The sequence below is a fragment of the Coregonus lavaretus genome (assembly GCF_964263955.1).
Source record: "Coregonus lavaretus genome assembly, chromosome: 3".
NCBI lineage: Eukaryota > Metazoa > Chordata > Actinopteri > Salmoniformes > Salmonidae > Coregonus > Coregonus lavaretus.
In genome coordinates, this window is record NC_139990.1 from 3,661,502 (window position 1) to 3,683,860 (window position 22,359).

At 44.2% G+C, this 22,359-nt stretch overlaps 2 protein-coding genes across 4 annotated transcripts in view; one reads left to right on the forward strand and one right to left on the reverse strand.

Moving 5' to 3' along the window:
• The window catches only part of LOC311121208 (ribosome biogenesis protein bop1-like), a 91,543-nt gene that overhangs the window by 48,402 nt on the left and 20,782 nt on the right, over positions 1-22,359 (reverse strand). The gene's annotated exons all lie outside the window — the stretch shown is intronic.
• On the forward strand, positions 10,501-16,698 carry LOC311109888 (basic helix-loop-helix transcription factor scleraxis-like; the record flags this gene model as incomplete). Its single annotated transcript, XM_084152901.1, has 2 exons — positions 10,501-11,097; positions 16,663-16,698. 2 exons carry the CDS (start codon positions 10,501-10,503, stop codon positions 16,696-16,698), a joined length of 633 nt encoding a protein of 210 aa, XP_084009027.1.

The window sequence follows — 22,359 nt, forward strand, 5'->3', positions numbered from 1 at the left end:
CATTCTTCAGCGTATAGCTAGATATGCTCACTGGGCACAGGCATGTGAGTGACGTGCCATGTGGAGACGCAGCAGCAGCCTGCCTCAGCCTCCTCCTCTCTCCACAAATGTAGGTTTGCATTTCCCTCTAATGGGATCATTTATAATCCCAGTAATCTTTACTCCACTAAAGGAATCTAACCACCCCTACACTTTCCACTCAGCCCATCCAGAACAGGATGATGCGCCTGCTGAAAGAATGCGTGCAAACGTGTGTTACTGTGTGTGTGTGTGTGTGCCTGTACGATGTGGCTGTGTGTATAATAATGTGTGTGGAGTGACCCTGTGTGATGTGTGTTATAGAGTGCGAGTGTGTGTGTTACGTGTGAGCGAGTGTGTGTGTGTGGTTTCCGTGAGTGGCAGCAGCACGCAGCCCATTAGAGCAGCACCCACTAACAGCCTGCTGGAAACATCTGATCGGAAAATGACCATGGAATAACATCCAATACCCAAGAAGCATGCATAGAATAATATGTAAAAATCAACACAGGCATAGAAAACTCTGGGGGAAAAGATTGTCACATAACTACTACTTCAGGTCCATTTAAGGGTTTGGTGCTTGCAGCAAGCAAGATCCTTCTGGTAAGAGATATACAGTGCCTTTGGAAAGTATTCAGACCCCTTGATTTTTTCCACATTTTGTTACGTTACAGCCTTATTATAAAATTGATTTCCCCCCCCCCTCAATCTACACACAATACCCCATAATGACAAATCAAAAACAGGTTTTTAGAAATTATTCGAATGTATTAAAAATAGAAAACGGAAATATCACATTTACATAAGTATTCAGACCCTTTACTCAGTACTTTGTTGAAGCACCCTTGGCAGTGATTACAACATCGACTCTTCTTGGGTATGACGCTACAAGCTTGGCACACCTGTATTTGGAGAGTTTCTCCCATACTTCTCTGCAGATCCTCTCAAGCTCTGTCAGGTTGGATGGGGAGCGTTGCTGCACAGCTATTTTCAGGTCTCTCCAGAAATGTTCGATCAGGTTCAAGTCTGGGCTCTGGCTGGGCCACTCAAGGACATTCAGAGACTTGTCCCAAAGCCACTCCTGCGTTGTCTTGGCTGTGTGCTTAGGGTCGTTGTCCTGTTGAAAGGTGAACCTTCACCCCAGTCTGAGGTCCTGAGCGCTCTGGAGCAGGTTTTCATCAAGGATCTCTCTGTACTTTCCTCAGTTCATCTTTCCAATTGCTCAGTTTGGCCGGGCAGTCAGCTCTAGGAAGAGTCTTGGTGGTTCCAAACTTCTTCCATTTAAGCATGAGGCCACTGTGTTCTTGGGGACCTTCAACGCTGCAGAAATGTTTTGGTACCCTTCCCCAGATCTGTGCCTTGACACAATCCTGTTTCGGAGCTCTACGTACAATTCCTTCGACCTCATGGCTTGGTTTTTGCTTGGACATGCACGGTCAACTGTGGGACCTTATATAGACAGGTGTATGCCTTTCCAAATCATGTCCAATCAATTGAATTTACCACAGGTGAACTCTAATCAAGTTGTAGAAACATCAAGGATGATCTTCGAGTCTCATAGCAAAGGGTCTGAATACTTATGTAAATAAGGTATGTTTTTAATTTTTAATACATTTGCAAAAATGTCAAAAAAACTGTTTTCGTTTTGTCATTATGGGGTATTGTGTGTAGATTGCTGAGGATTTTATTTATTGAATCAATTTTAGAATAAGGCTGTAACGTAACAAAATGTGGAAAAAGTCAAGGGGTCTGAATCCTTTCTGAAGGCGCTGTAATGTTGCAGTTTGGACAGAAGAACAGTGATGCTACAGGTATTACTGAAAATAAATATGAATACCTCCACCATACTTCATCTCCAAAGACTAATCCATGACAGCCATTTAGCTGTGCTTTGAGAGTTTCAATTTACTCTTGAGATCTTTTGCAGAGGAAAATTAATGAATTGCGAATTTGGGTCCTTGAAAGGCACTATAAAAGTCCATGTATTATTATTATTATTATTATTATTATTATTATTATTATTATTATATTATTGTATGATAAAATGTATTTGAGATCTAGAAACATAAAACCTTAGTTGTCTCAAAGCCAGCCTAAGGTTAAAGATAGAGGTTAATGACAAAAGGTGTAACAGGGTAGAGTGTTCCATGGGTGACTGGACAGAACACATCCAGACGATTAGGTCCAAATGTGGTCCCCTCGAATTCTTCTCCATCTCTCGGTCTCTCATTATTATTAGACCCCTTGGACCAACAGAACTGAGCAGTATTGCTCTGGTTCCCTTTGTATTTCCAGCCTGTTTATATGCTTAATGTATTGTAAATGTACCCGAGAGAAAACACGCCATAAAATAAGGAAAAAGGGTAAGAAAGGAACACTTTAACGACGGAAAAGCCGGAGTAAGAACAATTTCAAACCCGAGAACAAAAGGTCCGACCTAATTGCATTCTTTAAGCATTATTATTTTTTTTTTTACAGGGGTTTGAACTTACCTCGTCCCCATTGAATAAATGAATTGAAGTCATGGTTTGTTGTGACCCTAACAGGTTCTCCACCGTCCCACTCTGTACTTGGTTTTATAAGTGCAGCTGCTCTCGCCGCTATGTCGTCTGGGTTGCATTAGGAGCAGTACTGAGGCTGAGCCAGTCGACTGATCGTGATACAGCCAGGGCCCTTTCCTCAGCTCTGGCCCGTCCAGACCAGACAGAGACACCCACAGGTCCAGCAGCCCACACGAGAGAGATAGAGGAGAGAGAAAGCGAGAGAGATAGAGGAGAGAGAAAGCGAGAGAGATAGAGGAGAGAGATAGAGGAGAGAGATAGAGGAGAGAGAAAGCGAGAGAGATAGAGGAGAGAGATAGAGGAGAGAGATAGAGGAGAGAGATAGAGGAGAGAGAAAGAGGAGAGAGATAGAGGAGAGAGAAAGCGAGAGAGATAGAGGAGAGAGATAGAGGAGAGAGATAGAGGAGAGAGATAGAGGAGAGAGATAGAGGAGAGAGAGAGAGGAGAGAGATAGAGGAGAGAGATAGAGGAGAGAGATAGAGGAGAGAGAAAGCGAGAGAGAGCACATCGCACCAGGCAGCTTGGACTAGCCTAAGCCTCCTCTCTGATGGGCCGTTTGGGGGCCAGCTGTGGTCAGGCACGGGGGAGAGTGGGAGTCGTATCCGACTCCTGACAGGACCCTGGCCTGAGACAAACCCACGCGAGGGGGCTGGTGTCTGGCTAGAGGAGGGAGGGAAGAGGGGGGTCTGTGGCGGGGGGAATGGAGGAGGTTGAGAGTGCTTTCCACAGATGAGGGACTGGATTAGATGTCGCACCGTGGAAGAGGTTATGGCGCTAATGACTGTCAGATGGCAGACTGACTGTATTTCCCCTTTAAGGAGGGCCGCTCTGTGTCAGGGAGATAACAAGCATTGTCATTTGTTACTCTGCATGTCAGCATTTATGAGGTAACAAAACGAGACATCTGAAGAAGAGGACCTAAGTAGGGCTGCAGAGCCTCAATGAATGCAGTCACGTTATGAGACGATTCCTTCCCTTGTTACTTGACTGCTGCCAGAGAAATGGCCCTCTGTCTGTAACAGCAAGAGGGGAGCATTAGCTCAACCCTAAAAAGAGATCATGGTTTGTATTAGTCAAATGAGAAACTTCTGAACTTAGTTACTCATAATATGCCATTTAGCAGACGCTTTTATCCAAAGCGACTTGCAGTCATGTGTGCATACATTTTTACGTATGGGTGGTCCCGGGGATCGAACCCACTACCCTGGCGTTACAAGCGCCATGCTCTACCAATTGAGCTACAGAGGACCATGAAGTGAATCATATGCTACAGACGACTGTAGTCAGACCAGATGCATTTGATCTGATATTGGTCATCTATTGCCAATCCCAAGCACTATGAATCCATCAAGAGGATTAAAAGATGCATTCAGCATTCTGAATAAATGGTGCCCATTTCTCTTTACTGTAAAAATGATCATAAATATTTTGCGCTGAAAATTTGGAGTGAAAAACATTCACGATTTACGGCCTTGCTTGTTTGGGGACCCACTGTTAAGAAATATCTCTGTCAATAAAATAGATTGCAACGAACGAGAAGGGACAAATAAGGCAATAAAAATACCTCAATTGTCATTGACTTATAGCCTACTTATCTATATGGAATAAGACTAATACTGTATTTCAGCCTATGAGGGCAAATTGATACTTTTTAGTCTGCGGAGAGCATTATAAAATGCCGGCTGTTAAATCCATTCCATTTCAAAATTGGTTTCACAAGGAAATAAAAAACGAAATCAGACAACTCGAGATTTTATTCCAATTGCTTTTACAGAGAAAAAAAATAGGAAAAGTGTATTTGGAACAAGATAGGCTAAATCGGAGGACATGTTCGGAACAAGATTGGCTAATCGGAGGACATGTTTCAACATGAGGAAAACGTTATTTCACTACCACCTTATTGATAACCTCACTAATGATTTACTGCTGCAAATAAAACAACCCAAACATCCCTTTTTAATAAAAAGAAATGTAAGACTTTCCTTCCATCCATTACAATAGACTCTCTACAGAATTCAGGAGTGGATATGAATATAATATCTTGTTAAACAAGTTCACTTAGCAGTGACATTGACAAAATGAGAAACTATTAACAAGGCTATTTGTGTCATCTTATCTAAAGCTCTAAACACATTTACAAAAAATAAGATTTAAAAAGGACAGTTGTATACTGGTAGGCTATATTGCACGTTCAGTAGGAGAAGCCAGTAAGGGACGGTCCCAGGTAGAACTATGTTAATACAGAGGATTAGCAGAGAAATAGACAAAGGAGCGTCACCATGCCGCCATTCTTCCTGGAAATGACCTGTCCTCTTTGGGCCAGCAGCCATGTTAGACTCCAAGTCACATCATTAGGAAGAGGCTGACGGCACAGACTCGGTCGGCTCAGACCAAGGGGGAACCAGACTTGCCATTTATGTGGATTTACAGCATCCCCAAAACCAGAACGGCTTTGGGTTTCAGGGTTTTTTGAATCACCATTACTAAATTGAATATCAAAGCCATCAATTTGTGAAGAATTGGTAAGACAGATGAAGAGAGACCACATCATTAAATAGAACTAGTCAGACTAGCCGTCCAGCCCTGAACCGACGGACCTGTATAAAGGATAGGAATTATAAGGACAAAGAGGGGGAGGGGCTGGTCACAAATGTTAGAATTTTCAGACAAGACTAGAATGTTTGGTTTGTCACTTGAAGGACTTCCTTGATAATTTGACCAGTGAAATTCATTTTATATTCTTTCAACTGACCCAATTGAAAACAGTTCGATGATACCCCTGGGAAAGAGTTAGAAAGTATTGGGCACGTCCAAAGTTAATGTTTGGTAACAAACATTTCGTAACCCTATGAGAATGACCCTGTCAACCCTTACAATCTGTCCCGGTCTGTATGTAAACGTTACGTACAGAGCTGTGAGTAATCGAGAATCTTCATGCTAGAAGAACAATCTGTTTAATGCCCATCTGGTGTCAGGCAACAGAAACAAATCTCGGGGGCATCGCGAACATTAAGAACTGGTTTACGGGAGTTCAAATTGCTTTCAGCAATGAGGAAACATGACTGTCCTCGATGTTTCAACGTCCAATAACACAAACAGTAGGGCTGACATTTGTCACATACAGTGCATTCGGAAAGTATTCAGACCCTTTGACTTTTTCCACATTTTGTTACGTTACAGCCTTATTCTAAAATTGATGAAATACATTTTCCTCATCAATCTACACACAATACCCCATAATGACAAAGCGAAAAACAGGTTTTTAAATTTTTTTTGCAAATGTATAATACATTTGAAACAGAAATACCTTATTTACATAACTATTCAGACCCTTTGCTATGAGACTCGAAATTGAGCTCAGGTGCATACTGTTTCCATTGATCATCCTTGAGACATTTCTACAACTTGATTCGAGTCCACCTGTGGTAAATTCAATTGATTCGACATGATTTGGAAAGGCACACACCTGTCTATATAAAAGGTCCCACAGTTGACAGTGCATGTCAGAGCAAAAACCTGCAGCATTGAAGGTCCCCAAGAACACAGTGGCCTCCATCACTCTTAAATGGAAGAAGTTTGGAACCACCAAGACTCGTCCTTGAGCTGGGCCAAACTGAGCAATCGGGGTGAGAAGGGCCTTGGTCAGGGAGGTGACCAAGAACCCGATGGTCATTCTGACAGAGCTCCAGAGATCCTCTGTGAAGATGGAAGAACCATCTCTGCAGCACTCCACCAATCAGGCCTTTATGGAAGTGTGGCCAGACGGAAGCCACTCCTCAATAAAAAGGCACATGACAGCCCACTTGGAGTTTGTTAAAACGCATCTAAAGAATCTCAGACCATGAGAAACAAGATTCTCTGGTCTGATGAAACCAAGATTGAGCTCTTTAGCCTGAATGCCAAGCGTCGTGTCTGGAGGAAACCTGGTACCATCCCTACAGTGAAGTATGGTGGTGGCAGCATCACGCTGTGGGGATGTTTTTCAGCGGCAGGGACTGGGAGACTAGTCAGGATCGAGGGAAAGATGAACAGAGCAAAGTACAGAGAGATCCTTGATGAAAACCTGCTCCAGAGCGCTCAGGACCTCAGACTGGGGCGAAGGTTCACCTTCCAACAGGACAACGACCCTAAGCACACAGCCAAGACAAAGCAGGAGTGGCTTCAGGACAAGTCTCTGAATGTCCTTGAGTGGCCCAGCCAGAGCCCGGACTTCAACATCTTTGGAGAGACCTGAAAATAGCTGTGCAGCGACGCTCCCCATCCAACCTAGAGAAGAATAGGAGAAACTCCCCAAATACAGGTGTACCAAGCTTGTAGCGTCATACCCAAGAAGCCTTGAGGCTTTAATCGCTGCCAAAGGTGCTTCAACAAAGTACTGAGTAAAGTGTCTGAATACTTGTAATATATAAATGTAATATCAGTTTTGCAAAAAATTATAAAAAACTTTTTTTGCTTTGTCCGTACGGGGTATTGTGTGTAGATTGATGAGAATATATATTTTTTTATCAATTTTAGAATAAGGCTGTAAAGTAACAAAATGTTGAAAAAGTCAAGGGGTCTGAATACTTTCCGAATGCACTGTATTTGTTCAAACCTAACAATGAGTCTTGAGTACGGTTCTTTCTGCCACGGGATGATTCAGTGACAAACAGGTGTGCTAGACTAGCTACCTGACTTATAGTCCCTCTGGACCAGATTGTTTATTTCTGCTTCAAGCAGCATGACTAAATGGATCCAGCCCGGGTTAACGGAGGACCTCATAAATGAGAAACAACTCACTCCCACCCCAGAGCGGTGGAACCAATGTAGACACAGTAACAGCATCAGTCTTGTGGGTGTTGGACCTAAACTAGAGGAGCCGTGTAGACAGGTCTTGACTCCCTAAATAAACCCCAAAACAATCACACTCTGTCATAGGGAGAGAAAACACTGATGGAGGAAGAGATGGAGTTGAATGATGATATATTGTCTGGCTAATTAAGAGGTTTCAACTCCCAGCTTGACTGCATTGGGGGTAATTTAGGGGCCCACATTTTTGGGTTAAGAAAAAAATATGAGAAAAGGGGTTCCTACTTTGACATTTAATCCGTCTTGAACTTTGCAGGATTTTTATGGGCTTCTGACGAGACACCCAGAATGTGTGTGTGTCGTGTGTGTGTGTGTGTGTGTGTGTGTGTGTGTGTGTGCGCGCATCAAGCTCACACACAATCTGTCATTAACAGAGAAAAGATCAGAGTAGCCGGTCTTCAACAAAAACAACCCAACTCTCTCTTTCACACACTGGTTTCAGGAAGATTTGTTTTTATTTATTTATTTGTTGAACAGGGCTTTTCCCGAGAAGATACAGTATTGGAAGGGTTCAATCAGGAAGATCCAGTATTGGAATGGCTAAAGCTGCAATATGTAACTTTTTGGGCGACCCGTACAAATTCACATAGAAATGTGATTTCAGAAAGTATCCATATCCTTTGACTTATTCCACATTTTGTTGTGTTACAATCTGAATTCAAAATTGATTCAATTGATTTCTCACCCATCTATACACTACTACCCCCATAATGACAAAGTGAAAACATGTTTTTCTAAATTTTAGCAAATTTATTGAAAATGAAATACATAAATATCTCATTTACATAAGTATTCACAACCATGAGCCAATACATGTTAGAATCACCTTTGGCAGCGATTACAGTATTTTGGGGTAAGTCTCTAAGAGCTTTCCACACCTGGATTGTACAATATTTGCACATCATTATTTTTTTAAATTCTTCAAGCTCTGTTAAGTTTGTTGCCGCCCATTGCTAGGCAGCCATTTTCAAGTCTTGCCATAGATTTACAAGCGATTTAAGTCAAAACTGTTAATAGGCCACTCAGGAACACTCAATGTCGTCTTGGTAAGCAACTCCAGTGTATATTTGGCCTTGTGTTTTAGGTTATTGTCCCGTTGAAAGGTGACTGTGTCTCCCAGTGTCTGTTGGAAAGCAGACTGAACCAGGTTTTCCTCTAGGAATTTGCCTGTGCTTAGCTCTTTCCGTTTCTTTTTATCCTTGCCATCCCTAGTCCTTGCCGATGACAAGCAGACCCATAACATGATGCAGCCACCACCGTATGAAGAGTGGTACTTTGTGATGTGTTGTGTTGGATTTGCCCCAAACATAACGCTTTGTATTCAGGACATAAAGTTAATTTCCTTGCCACATTTTTAGCAGTTTTACTTTAGTGCCTTATTGCAAACACTATGCATGTTTTGGAATATGTTTATTCTGTACAGGCTTCCTTCTCTTCACTCTGTCGTTTGTTAGTATTGTGGAGTAACTACAATGTTGTTGATCCATCCTCAGGTTTACTCCCATCACAGCCATTAAACTCTGTAACTGTTTGAAAGTCACCATTGGCCTCATGGTGAAATTCCTGAGCGGTTTCCTTCCTCTCCAGCAACTGAGTTAGGAAGGACACCTGTATCTTTGTAGTGACTGGGTGTATTGATACACCATCCAAAGTGTAATTAATAACTTCACCATGCTCAAAGGGATATTCAATGTTTTTTTTTACCCATCTACAAATAGGTGCCCTTCTTTGCGAGGCATTGGAAAACCTCCCAGGTTGAATCTGTGTTTGAAATTCACTGCTCGACTGAGGGACCTTACACATAATTGTATGTGTGGGGTACAGAGATGAGGTAGTAATTAAAAAATAGTGAGTCCATGCAACTTGTTAAGGACATTTTTACTCCTGAACTTATTTAGGCTTGCCATAACAAAGGGGTTGAATACTTATTTACTCAAGACAATTTAGCTTTTTATTTTTAATTAATTTGTGAGAGAAAAAATTTAAAATATAAAACTCCACTTTGACATTATTAGATATTTATTGTGTGTAGGCTAGTGACATAACATTTCAATTTAATCAATTTAAAATTCAGGCTGTAACACAACAAAATGTGGAAAAACTCAAGGGGTGTGAATACTTTCTGGAGGCACTGTATGTCATTCTCATTTAAATCAATTCTAAGAAGTGGTAAATCTGTTCTGTGCTATTTCTATGTTTCCATTTTGTTTTTGCGTCTTTTACGTTCGGTTTTGTACACCAGCTTCAAACTGCTGAAAATACAATATTTTTGGTTATTGAAAATATATTTCACAGTGGTACAACAATTCTCTACAATGCTTGTTTTGTCACAAACTGAAATTAGGCGGAGTGATATGTGCATATTGCACCTTTAAATATGGAAGATCAAGTATTGTATGGGTTAAATAAAGAAGCGTATAGTAGCAGATCCACACTGTGCTGGACTCCCTCCCTCCCCAAGCTCCCACAGCCAGCTGGTACATTTGCATATGGAGTGAAGGAGGTAGAGAAAGAGGGAAGGAGGGAGGTAGCATCAGACACTCCCACTGGCTATAAAGCCCAACCATACTGAAATGCTCAGACAGAAACCACACGTGGATCTGAGCACTGGGAGAGGGAGGGAGGGTAAAGAGAGAGAGAAAGCACGAGGGACAGATGTGGAACTGAGTTGAGGGAGACCGACGATCTGAGAGGAGAGAGAAAGAGAGAGAAAGAAAGAAAGAAAGAAAGAAAGAAAGAAAGAAAGGAGACCAACCACATCCTGAGAGGACCTGAGAAACACACAGTGGAACCTGCAATTCACCCATTTGGGTTTCTGGTTTCCCACCAAAGTAAAAGAAAGTCAAAACTCCACATGGGCCTTTAATGACAGAGTTGCCTGTGATACTGGACTGTAGTGCATCGGCGGCTAAGGACTTAGAAAGGGACACTGAGGTAAAACGTTGTACTTTTTTCCTGTGTTATCATTTAAACTATCCATGCAGCAGTGGGAAGTCCAGGTGTCACAGTAGCAAACGAAGCCCAGAGCAGAGCTAGCTAATTGGTTGAACAGCAGAGCACGGTGACGCTGACGATGTCCTTCGCCATGGTGCGGCCAGCGCCCAGCCGGTACCTGTACTCCGACATCTCCATGCTGTCCGAGGACGAGGAGAACGGCAACGAGAGCTCGGGCTCCGACGACCGCTCCTTCCGGCTGGACGCCAGAGGTTATGACATCAAGGTCGGGGGCCGCAAAAGGAAGCCGGGAAGCGTCGGAGCGGGCCGTCTGGGAGGGGGTCAGCTCCCGCCCCAGATGTCACACTTGCAGGTCTCGGACGGATCCATCTCTCCGTCGAGCGGGCTGCCACGGCAGCGCAACGCAGCTAACGCTCGGGAGCGGGACCGCACCAACAGCGTGAACACGGCCTTCACCGCCCTGAGGACCCTTATCCCCACCGAGCCGGCCGACAGGAAGCTGTCCAAGATCGAGACGCTGAGGCTGGCGTCCAGCTACATCTCCCACCTGGGCAACGTGCTGCTGGTCGGGGAAATGTGTGGGGACGGGCAGCCCTGCCACGGGCAGCCCTCTTCTGCTCACTACTTAAATCACCATGGTTCGCCGGGGCCCGACGCAGAGAACTCACAGCCCAAACAGATCTGCACCTTCTGCCTCAGCAACCAGAGGAAAATGGTGAGTTGAGTTTGGCTGTAGATATCCCATCTGTCCTCACCATGCATTTGCCATCGTGTCACAACTAGGACAACCAAACATCACACAACTCTGACCTCTTCAGGGCAGTAATATCCAGCAAGTGGGAGTTTTACTTAGGACGCATCATGGTTCCTATATGATTCTTTAAAGAAAATTCAGACTAAAAAAAGCTTTCAAACTTACTCGAAGACAAGCAACCTTTAGAAAATTCCACCCATGAAAAATAAACCTTTCCAAAATGTGAATTTAAAGAGTATGATATGGGTCTCTGCTGTACCAGAGGGCAAGATAACAGCCCCTCAATACTCAGACAGTGAGATGAGGAGCCTCAGTAGTCAAGCTTCAACTAAACCTCCTAACAATAAGACCCTAATCCCCAACTCTCAGAGACAATTCTCCCAGACATCTCAATTTGGTGCCGGCATTTAGTAGCACTTCCCATTGTCTCTTTGGTCTGAGTAGTGAGAGACCGACTGAAGCGAGGCCAACGGAAAATTAACAAGGAACTGTCACAGTGAATACGAACACATCATCTCTCTCTCTCTCTCTCTCTCTCTCTCTCTCTCTCTCTCTTCCTCAGTATACGCCTGGGCAGACTCTGGCTCATAAAGCCAACACCAGGCCGAATTAAAAATAAAACCCTAAATCACGGCATGGGAAACACAATAACCAAAACCAAAAACAGAGGCGGAAACAGTAATTTCAACTCACAAGAGCAAAGCAGCTTTCAAACAAGAAATACACCATACGCCCAAAACAATTAGAGTCAACCATGACACTAGAACATTTTGGGTTAGGTATATAACCACCACAATATGTATTCTACCCTCAGAAAACTTGAAGCCTGTCCAAAATCCATATAATTGAAAAAAGCACAGAGGAAAGAAAAAAGCCTGGAGTCAACAACGTATTTAGAACTGAATGTGGTTTGAGTGATTTGTTAGGCCTCTAAAATGACAAATAGCCTAAACTTAAAAAAGAACACACTTGACTTACTTGACATTCCTTTTAGCTCCTTGTGGAGCAAAGTCACAACATAAGATTATGGTTAAGCGCTTACCAAGAGGTAGATCGCCGGTCCAAAGCATTCTGGGAACATCTGCTGTATTCCCCAATCTGCCAGTGAGCCATCCTGAGCAATTTACACAAACATCCTGTGTTGACGTAAGGCTCTTCTTAAATCTCCAATTAATTACACTTAACCACACACACACCTCTGGCATCCTAAATGAGTAATGAAGCCGATGACAATGACTTGTAATTCTGGACAACACCACCAGCTCACTAGAGATCTTCATTAGCACGTTCCACAGCGCCGTACAGTATAATTATTAGTCTTCACTGTACCATGATTCATATATTGAAATGTACTGGAAATTATCATTTTTTTATGACAAAAACAACAGACGCTCCTTGGAGTGGAAAGTCACAACTCCTGACCTCTGGACAAATCTAAGAGGAAAAACTATGGCCCTACTTGCAAGTGTAATAGCACAAGCCCACCCCACCACGAACCATATCTGGATCAACCTTGTTATCGCATCGCCAAGGAACGAATAATACATCAATCCATCAAAACTAATTCAAGTTAAAGCCAATTAGTCATGTAATGCCTTGCGGACTCCACCCAGTTTATTCACTGCTACAAAGGGTCTTTAAAAGACAATGGAGGCAACAGAGATGCAAGGGTCACACAATTATTAACAATATAATAAAAACACTAATGGACAACATTCGCCTTGACTGGAAGCAATTATGTTCCTCCATTTCATTGATTTCAGCAAATGAGATAATGGCTGTTTAAGAGTTTTCCGAATTAAAGGCCTGTCTATAGGAGGGCTGAGCCGGGCCGATATTCGAAACAGATTGGACCTCAGCTTTGAAGTCGATGCTTTAAGAGTCGAAGCGACCCGCTCCAAACCGCACTGCTCTCTTTAACCGTACTTAGCGCTCATTACTCCGTGAAACACATCGCTCGGCCAAGACTCATTTTTTTATCGTTTCTAAAGTAATAGGAAAATAAAACAAAAGAGGAAGCCCATTGAGGAATGTCAAAATGGACGGAATGATTTGTTGCCAAAACAGTTTCCCAATTCTGACACAGAACCAATTGAGGACAGGATGGTGAAACAGTTGTTGTCTGATCTAGATCATTCACAAGCATTTGGAAGTGTAAGGAAGATGCTAAAATGCTTCACTGATAAATTAGCATACTGTTCTGATATCACCAGTTAGTGTTTTGGACTCAACCAATCAACATGCTCCCAGTGTGCCCTTTATAATCTACTCATCGGATCAGTAGTCATATCAAACATTTTATATCAACAGAGAGAGACAGTCAATTTCACACCGAATTCTCTAAGCTTTTTCCTGCCACTGAAGTCAAAGGCAAATGTGTGTGAATACACACACACACACACACACACACACACACACAGAGTTAGCAATTAGTTGCTTACAGATGTGTGTGTTAGTGAGTTTGTGATCTTATCAGATACAATGTTTTCCAGTCCAAAATGTTATCCATCTGGCACAGTTTTGACTTGCTTGGACTGAGTGGAATATATCATTTTCTATGTAACATAGTGGAGCTAGATATCTTATGCTTAAATACACACACACACACACCATTACGATTCAGACCATCATGAAACATTTTACATCTTCCATTGCTATTGACAGCTAATTAATTGTGTAAAAGTACATTTCAACTACAGCCCCAATAAGTAGACATAAGACAGACAGAAATGTACCAAAATTGAGGCTCTGTTTCCCCCCCCTCCCCTTTCGTTGGGGGCTGCAAAGCACAGTCCGTTAGAAAAAGGAGCATTCCTTCTCCCTAATAGCTGTAGCAGGTGAAGACAGGGGTTATGAAGGACGGCAAGGGGATTGCGTAACGGGACACACAGGGGCAGACAAACCCTAGTCAAATGGACGGTACGTGCGCAGGAACGGTTTCTAGGAGTGCAGGGGAAAGGACTTGGCGAGCTCTCTCTCTCTGTGTACTGGGGCTTGGGGTAACCCAACGGATTACTAATTGAGTATAGTCAGTCAGCCTCAGAGCCCAATCCCAAAGCGGTGTGCTAGTCTAGGAGCCCGTGGCTCCTATGTACTGTAATTATCTCTAGTTCCTTCATTACAGCCATATGGAAGTTATTAGAGCAGCGATTTTCTCTGCAACAGGAGCCTATCAGTGTGAACGTGTAAGCACATTTAAGCAATAAGGCCCGAGGGTGTGTGGTATATGCAGAATATATCACGGCTAAGGGCTGTTCTTATGCATAACGCAATACAGAGTGCCTGGATACAGCCCTTAGCCGTGGTATATTGGCCATATAGCACAAACCCCCGAGGTGCCTTATTGCTTTTATAAACTGGTTACCAACGTAATTAGAGCAGTAAACACAAAATGTTTTGTCACACCCGTCAGCCAATCAGCATTCAGGGGTATAACCACCCAGTTTAAAATATGAAATTAGCCAGTGTGAACTAAACAGTGGGCTGAGGAGCAAGCTAGAACAAAAAAAACACTTGAAGTTGAATGGTGTGTAAACTAAATATTTAATCTTCAATCTACAGGCCAACTGTAAAATAATCCCATGTGATACATTTTTTTACTCTTTCACTCACTCAGTCACACACACCCACAAACACCTGTCCAACAAGTTGTTCTATAACACGCAATATCACGTCCAACTTTTGTCCACAGACAAAACAGAGGGTGTAAAGAACCCACGCTCAGAATAGTTAGGATGAACAGAAGGGGGTTGCGTTTAATAACCCAAACAGATCCATCGTCTGTTAGGGCTTGAGTTACAGGTCTGAAAATCTACACACGCACGCCAGCAGCGAGAGCAGCTGACAAGTGCCTCCATTGTAATCTTGAACCAATCTGCCAACGTTACCCATCAAGACCGAGACCAAACCAAATATTTGCCTAAAGAATGAAGCCTGAGGTGACAATTGAAGACAGAAAAACACAGATTGGTTTCTGTGGAAATGTAATATGTTGTGTTGCTTGTGTTCATGAAAACAACAAAACCTTCCCATGTCTTTACATACTGTATTAAACACGGTGGAAGCCTTTAACAAAAGAGAGAGAAAAAATTCAAATCAACCAAGCCTCACGTTTCAGCTGCTGTGGCAGAATTAACCCTATACATCTTTACAATGTGTTATACAGGATATGAAAAACAAAATGTTAAACAAAAATCCTATTAGTTGGGTGTAAGTGATCCCTGGAGCTGAAGAATTTGCAACTTTAAAAAGTGGCACAAAAAAAAATTAAAGCTCCTGGTCCATTTTCAAATGCCTGACCTCATCAATCTGAGTGTTTTGACTGCGAGCGTCCGGGCCCGCCTACATCAGATGGAGCCGTGGAAACGGTGGCATTCCATGGTCTCCCGTGAGCCAGGTGTTTTAATGCTAGTGCTGCCACTCAGAACATGGTGAGAGGAGGAAAACATGAGCCTCCCCCATGGCCATGCCACAGCCCCAGACATCATACCACCACATGGCCATGCCACAGCCCCAGACATCATACCACCACATGGCCATGCCACAGCCCCAGACATCATACCACCACATGGCAATGCTATAGCCCAAGACCAGCAGATATCAAACCATCCCCAGTCCACACAGCCCTACAGGCAGCCTCCACACATCCATCCCCAGTCCACACAGCCCTACAGGCAGCCTCCACACATCCATCCCCAGTCCACACAGCCCTACAGGCAGCCTCCACACATCCATCCCCAGTCCACACAGCCCTACAGGCAGCCTCCACACATCCCTCCCCAGTCCACACAGCCCTACAGGCAGCCTCCACACATCCCTCCCCAGTCCACACAGCCCTACAGGCAGCCTCCACACATCCATCCCCAGTCCACACAGCCCTACAGGCAGCCTCCACACATCCCTCCCCAGTCCACACAGCCCTACAGGCAGCCTCCACACATCCCTCCCCAGTCCACACAGCCCTACAGGCAGCCTCCACACATCCCTCCCCAGTCCACACAGCCCTACAGGCAGCCTCCACACATCCCTCCCCAGTCCACACAGCCCTATAGCCAGCCTCCACACATCCATCCCCAGTCCACACAGCCCTACAGGCAGCCTCCACAGCAGCCGGGACCAGTCCACACAGCCCTACAGGCAGCCTCCACAGCAGCCGGGACCAGTCCACACAGCCCTACAGGCAGCCTCCACACATCCATCCCCAGTCCACACAGCCCTACAGGCAGCCTCCACAGCAGCCGGGACCAGTGGGCATTATCAACCCACTCAGAGGGGGTTAGACCAGAACTAGGCCAGACTGACAGTAGCGTGCAATGCACTCACTCAAAGGGAAAATGTCAGACAAGACTTTATATAAATAAATTAAACCATTTATTTTCTCTACTTACATCATCAATAAGTGTATTGTAAAATTGTTAGGATGAGTTAGAATCCATCCTGGAAATGTATTTTTTCACATCAAAGTCTTTTGCATTGTCGACTATAAATAGCCTACTAGAAATTACCTGTTTTTCTTCTTTCTTTCAGAGCAAAGACAGGCAAAAAACTGCTCTAAGAAGTTAATATCTGGAGGACGACAGAATATGGACCAGAACTGTGGACCAAAAACTTGACATGCTTAAGGTGTACATAAATATAAATCAGTATTTAATTATATTCCAAAAAACCCAGAAAAAAAACAATTCAGAACTGCTAAGTTTAGTTTCTGAATAGGTAATCATGTTTTGATTGAAAGAGACGGTGGGACTTCATGGACGGTCGAAGCATGCCCTGGCTCAAAGGGGGGTATCAAGAATAATTTTTCCTCTAAAAAACATTCTACACTTCTCATGACCTCACAAAGACTCGAAAAGAGAACACCAAAAATCGGTCTTTTTTTTTTCTTTACCAGAGAACGTCTGCTTACGTAGACTGACAATGCTGTAACTTTAGAACCACAACAGCCTCCGCACGAGACGGACTCCTGAGATGAGCCACAGTGTAACTAGAAGGAGTGTGGTAAGGAGGGACTTTAAAAGGACAAGGGCAGGCAAAACTGGAACTAATGGTTGACTATCTGGTTACTTGCTGGAAAGTAACCAGACTGTTCCACAAGCCAAATATATAACACAGCTTTCACTTGAAGTTTTACTGAGTTTTACTGGTCAGTGAGTTTCTACCCCCATGGACAACTGCCTTTCTCCTGAAGAAGACAGGACAACATGCAGGGGCTTGATGCTATTGGATGTGCTGTACAGTATTTGTAAGAATGTTTTAAAATTCATATGACTAAATAAATATGCCTATGAATTAATTAAGTTTATTTCAAACATGTACGTTTCCTTTATTTTGTTGTTATTTTGCAATACCCAATGAAAAATAATGTACTTACATTTCTATAAGTCTGGCCTTTAGGGCGATAAATATGCTGTTTCTTCTAGATTTATTGCCGAGGGTTTGACGATGATCTGTGTGGAACACTAGTACTGGTCAAAACAAACACCAATCAGGCGAGGAGGATATTATAGCACTACAAACAGGGACGTGATAAGGAAGGAACCACAACCTTCTCATCTCTCTCTCTCTCTCTCTCTCTCCAGCTAGATTACTGTATTTCCTACACCTCACTAATCATGCACACAGCTGTTCACTCAAACCCTTATTATATTATTACACTGGAGAGATAACTAAAATGGGACTGTGAATGTTTGAGGATTTTTTTTAAGACCACATCTAGCTTCTTCCACAAAAAATATAATATTGCAACTATTGAAAACAAAGCTGGCCAGTAAAGGCCTCAACAACTGAAACATTAAACAGAAAATTAGTTTTTCGAATTAGCCAGGTGATTTGTGCAGCGTTCTCTTAGTCCGCAGAGACAGTCTGTAGAGACAGTAGCTTACTCCTAACGCACTAAGGAGGGAGGGCTGCGGGGATACCACGGCCCCGGTTGCTCAGGTCTTTTAAGAGTCAGCTGCGTGGCTTAGCAGGGGATGATTGGATCTGCAGGTACAGGGCTCCTGGCTGGCTGCCTGCCGCAGCCCCCAGCCCAGACCATTCCCCCCCCAGCCCCCACACTGTCCCCCAGCCCAGACTATCCCCCCCCCCCCCCCCCAGCCCCCACACTGTCCCCCAGCCCAGACCATTCCCCCCCCAGCGCCCACACTGTCCCCCAGCCCAGACCATTCCCCCCCAGCCCCCACACTGTCCCCCAGCCCAGACCATTCCCCCCCCAGCCCCCATACTGTCCCCCAGCCCAGACCATTCCCCCCCCAGCCCCCATACTGTCCTCCAGCCCATTCCACCCCCAGCCCCCACACTGTCCCCCAGCCCATTCCCCCCCCAGCCCCCACACTGTCCTCCAGCCCATTCCCCCCCAGCCCCCACACTGTCCCCCAGCCCAGACCTTCCCATCTGGCTGCGAAGAAAGCCTGCACACCTCTGGAATTCCTTCCCCTTTCGTCTCCATTCCCCTAAAGAAACCACCCCTTCCCTCCAGCTCATCCAACAGGCTTGTCCCCCAATCTCTGTCTTTCTCTCAGTCTGTTGGTCTCGCCAGAAAAAGCTGTGTGTGTCCACTACTCCCTGACCTCCAGGCCACCCCCTGCTCCCTCCTCTCTTTCTCCCCCACCAAGGCTGCCTCCCGCTAGGGGCCCGGGCCTCTTGGTTGGCCCCTGTTGTCACTCTAACCCATCAACCCTGTCACAGTCAGCAGTGGAAACCAAATGTGGAAATGTTGACGACCGCTGTGAACGAGGATAGCTGCTCTTTTTCCTTTCATTCACCACAATCTGGACCAACCCACTAACCTCCTGTGTGCGCGCGTGTGCACATTTTCTAATGGAAACAAAAATAAATATTTGCAATGTAATGTTTAAAGAGCAAACTATAACCATTGATTCAAGTGTTATGTTGGAAAGCAACACATTTCTTGGTTAGATAAAAACAAATCTCTCGGTTTTCCTATCTATCAAACTCTCCCTTGTTCTCTCACTTTATTGGTCAAAGGTCCAACCAAATATACAGTACCAGTCAAAAGTTTGGACACACCTACTCATTCAAGGGTTTTTCTTTATTTTTACTATTTTCTACATTGTAGAATAATAGTGAAGACATCAAATCTATGATATAGCACCTATGGAATCATGTAGTAACCAAAAAAGTGCTAAACAAATCAAAATATATTTATTTTAGATTTTAGATTTTTCAAATAGCCACCGTTTGCCTTGACAGCTTTGCACACTCTTAGCATTCTCTCAACCAGCTTCATGAGGTAGTCACCTGGAATGCTTTTCCAACAGTCTTGAAGGAGTTCCCACATACAGTTGAAGTTGGAAGTTTACATCCACTTAGGTTGGAGTCATTAAAACTCGTTTTTCAACCACTCCACACATTTCTTGTTAACAAACTATAGTTTTGGGAAGTCGGTTAGGACATCTACTTTGTGCATGACACAAGTAATTTTTCCAACAATTGTTTACAGACAGATGATTTCACTTATAATTCACTGTATCACAATTCCAGTGGGTCAGAAGTTTACATACACTAAGTTGACTGTGCCTTTAAACAGCTTGGAAAATTCCAGAAAATGATGTCATGGCTTTAGAAGCTCCTGATAGGCTAATTGACATCATTTGAGTCAATTGGAGGTGTAGCTGTGGATGTATTTCAAGGCCTACCTTCAAACTCAGTGTCTCTTTGCTTGATATCATGGGAAAATCAAAAGAAATCAGTCAAGACCTCAGAAAAAACTTTGTAGATCTCCACAAGTCTGGTTCATCCTTGGGAGCAATTTCCAAACGCCTGAAGGTACCACGTTCATCTGTACAAACAATAGTAAGCAAGTATAAACACCATGGGCCACGCAGCCGTCATACCGCTCAGGAAGGAGACGCGTTCTGTCTCCTAGAGATGAACGTACTTTGGTGCAAAAAGTGCAAATCAATCCCAGAACAACAGCAAAGGTTTGTTTAACACTTTTTTGGTTACTAAATGATTTCATAAGTGTTATTTCATAGTTGATGTCTTCACTATTATTCTACAATGTAAACAATTGTAAAAATTGCCACACTGGGTGCCCAGGCAGCTGTTGTTGTGGGGGGTTAAGTGCCTTGCTCAAGGGCACAACGGCAGGCAGTGGCATCTAGGATTTGATACCAGCAACCCTCCGGTTGCCAACTCACTTCCCAACAGATTTTTCCTGTTGACCCGGGATTCGCACTGGCAACCCTTCGGCTGCTGGCACGCCTCGCTAACCACTAGGCTACCTGCCGCCCCAGATGCCGCCAAGATGCATACAGGATTTGCGTTAAAAGCTGACATTTGCATTAAGAACATGACACTAACCACGTTTCCAGCATGGTGGGCTCTCTTTGCGTCTGTAAAATAATTTATGCAAGAAATGGTGGTGGAAACGACTTTATGCGCAAATATTGATATAATAACCATCATATTGAACACATTGAACGTTGTATTTTTATTCGGTACATGAAAACTTAAGTGGAAAAGTACATTTTGTGTGCACCATGTCATCACGCACTGATTTTAATCCACAACAGGTCCGGTTAGTGGAAACACACTACTGGTAGGAAAATGCACACATTTTCTTGATGCAGATTTTTGAATATTTGCATGAAAATCTGTCGCCAATTGGATGGAAACATAGCTACTGTTCCTTAGTGTAGGGAAATCTAGAGATCATTTCAGCCCACGTTGTGGCACCAACACTGGTTAGCGAATGCAAATGTACTGGGCGGCAGAATTTGACTACTTCAATCTTAGAAGTACACGGTTTTCACCTGTTACACTTCCAAGTAAAATACTGTCTGTTCCTGTTCCTCTGTCTGCTGCTGTAGAGACAGAAAGACAGAATAATCTATGTGGCGCTTCAAAGAGACAGAGTACAGGGCAGGAGTAATCAGACAACAAGTGAAGTGAAGCCTCCCATACAGATGAACACCAGAGAGTACTGTTTCTGTATGGCGTTGGGAACAGTTATGATGAATCAGGGTAAGCTACCTATGGGGTTGGAAATGGTGACGTTGGTCGGTCTGTCTCTTCTAAATCCCTATGGAACCCATTTAGGCCTAGGGAATGGTTAGCCGTTAGCAGACAAAAGCCAGCCAGCCCATTGAGACTCATGTCTGTAGACCGTAGAAGCTCTGTTCAACATCAGCCGGCTGCTCTCCAGTCAAAGCCCAATGAGAGGATGACTGTGAGGGGGGCCGGGGGTGGGCAGCCCACCCTACACAGGGCTTGGGCTAACCACAGGGGGGTGGATGGTGGATGTCGGGTGCAGAAACCTAGACTTAGCGACGCAGAAGACCCTTAGCTCCGCCAGACGAGTCCCTCATCTGCTGGAGACCAGGAAACCAGGGGTCCCTACCTCCTCCTCCCACTTTTAATTTCCAACGTCTTATACTATACGGTCGTCCTGTAGGAACCGGGGCCTATAAAAATAAATCTGTTCATTATTTTGCAAAATAGCAAAACCACAATTTCTGAGAGAGGTCGCGGCGAGGTCAGGCACTCATTATTCCTAGTGAGGCGGAGTGTAGCGGCTGCTTGCCGTGGCTGTCGAGCCAGGCCACTGTGTGGACCACGCAACACGCTAACTCGATAGATAAATACTCTGGAGGATCCTCGTACACGCGGTTTAACCTTGGAGTGAGAACGGCATGTGGAAACTTTGCATTCCTACTGAGCCCGTCCAGGTTTATTTGAAAATGGTTTTTCCACCTGGGCGAAAGCGTCCGGTACATCATTCAGAGAAAGTAGTTATTTATTGGAAATGAAATATCTAATGATGCCCTGAAGCTTCCCTCTCCCTCCCCTCTGCTAAAGCCCACAGCTATGACAGAAGATAAAGACACTGGGTAAAAAGAGAACCAGGCGATCCCTCGCTTGCTCGCCTCTGAGAACGCAGATTTCCCAACTAACCATAAACGCCAATATCGCAGTGATGTCAATTCCGTTCATTTCCGCCCCCCCCCACGGCCACCACCAGGTTTTAATGGCACAAAGGCACATTTTCAAGTAAAAATGAGGGGCGTTGCCAGAGCAGATACATAGAGGGAATACTTTTTATGAGAGGAACAGAGGGAGAGAGGATAAAGACAGAAGGGAGTCGAGGTGAGGACAGCTTTTCTGCCACACTACTCTCTTCCTAGCAGACCCAGAGCCGTAACAGACTTTTACAACCCCAGTCTCTGTGTAGAAATTCTGCCGCTCTGAGAGGGGAGAGAG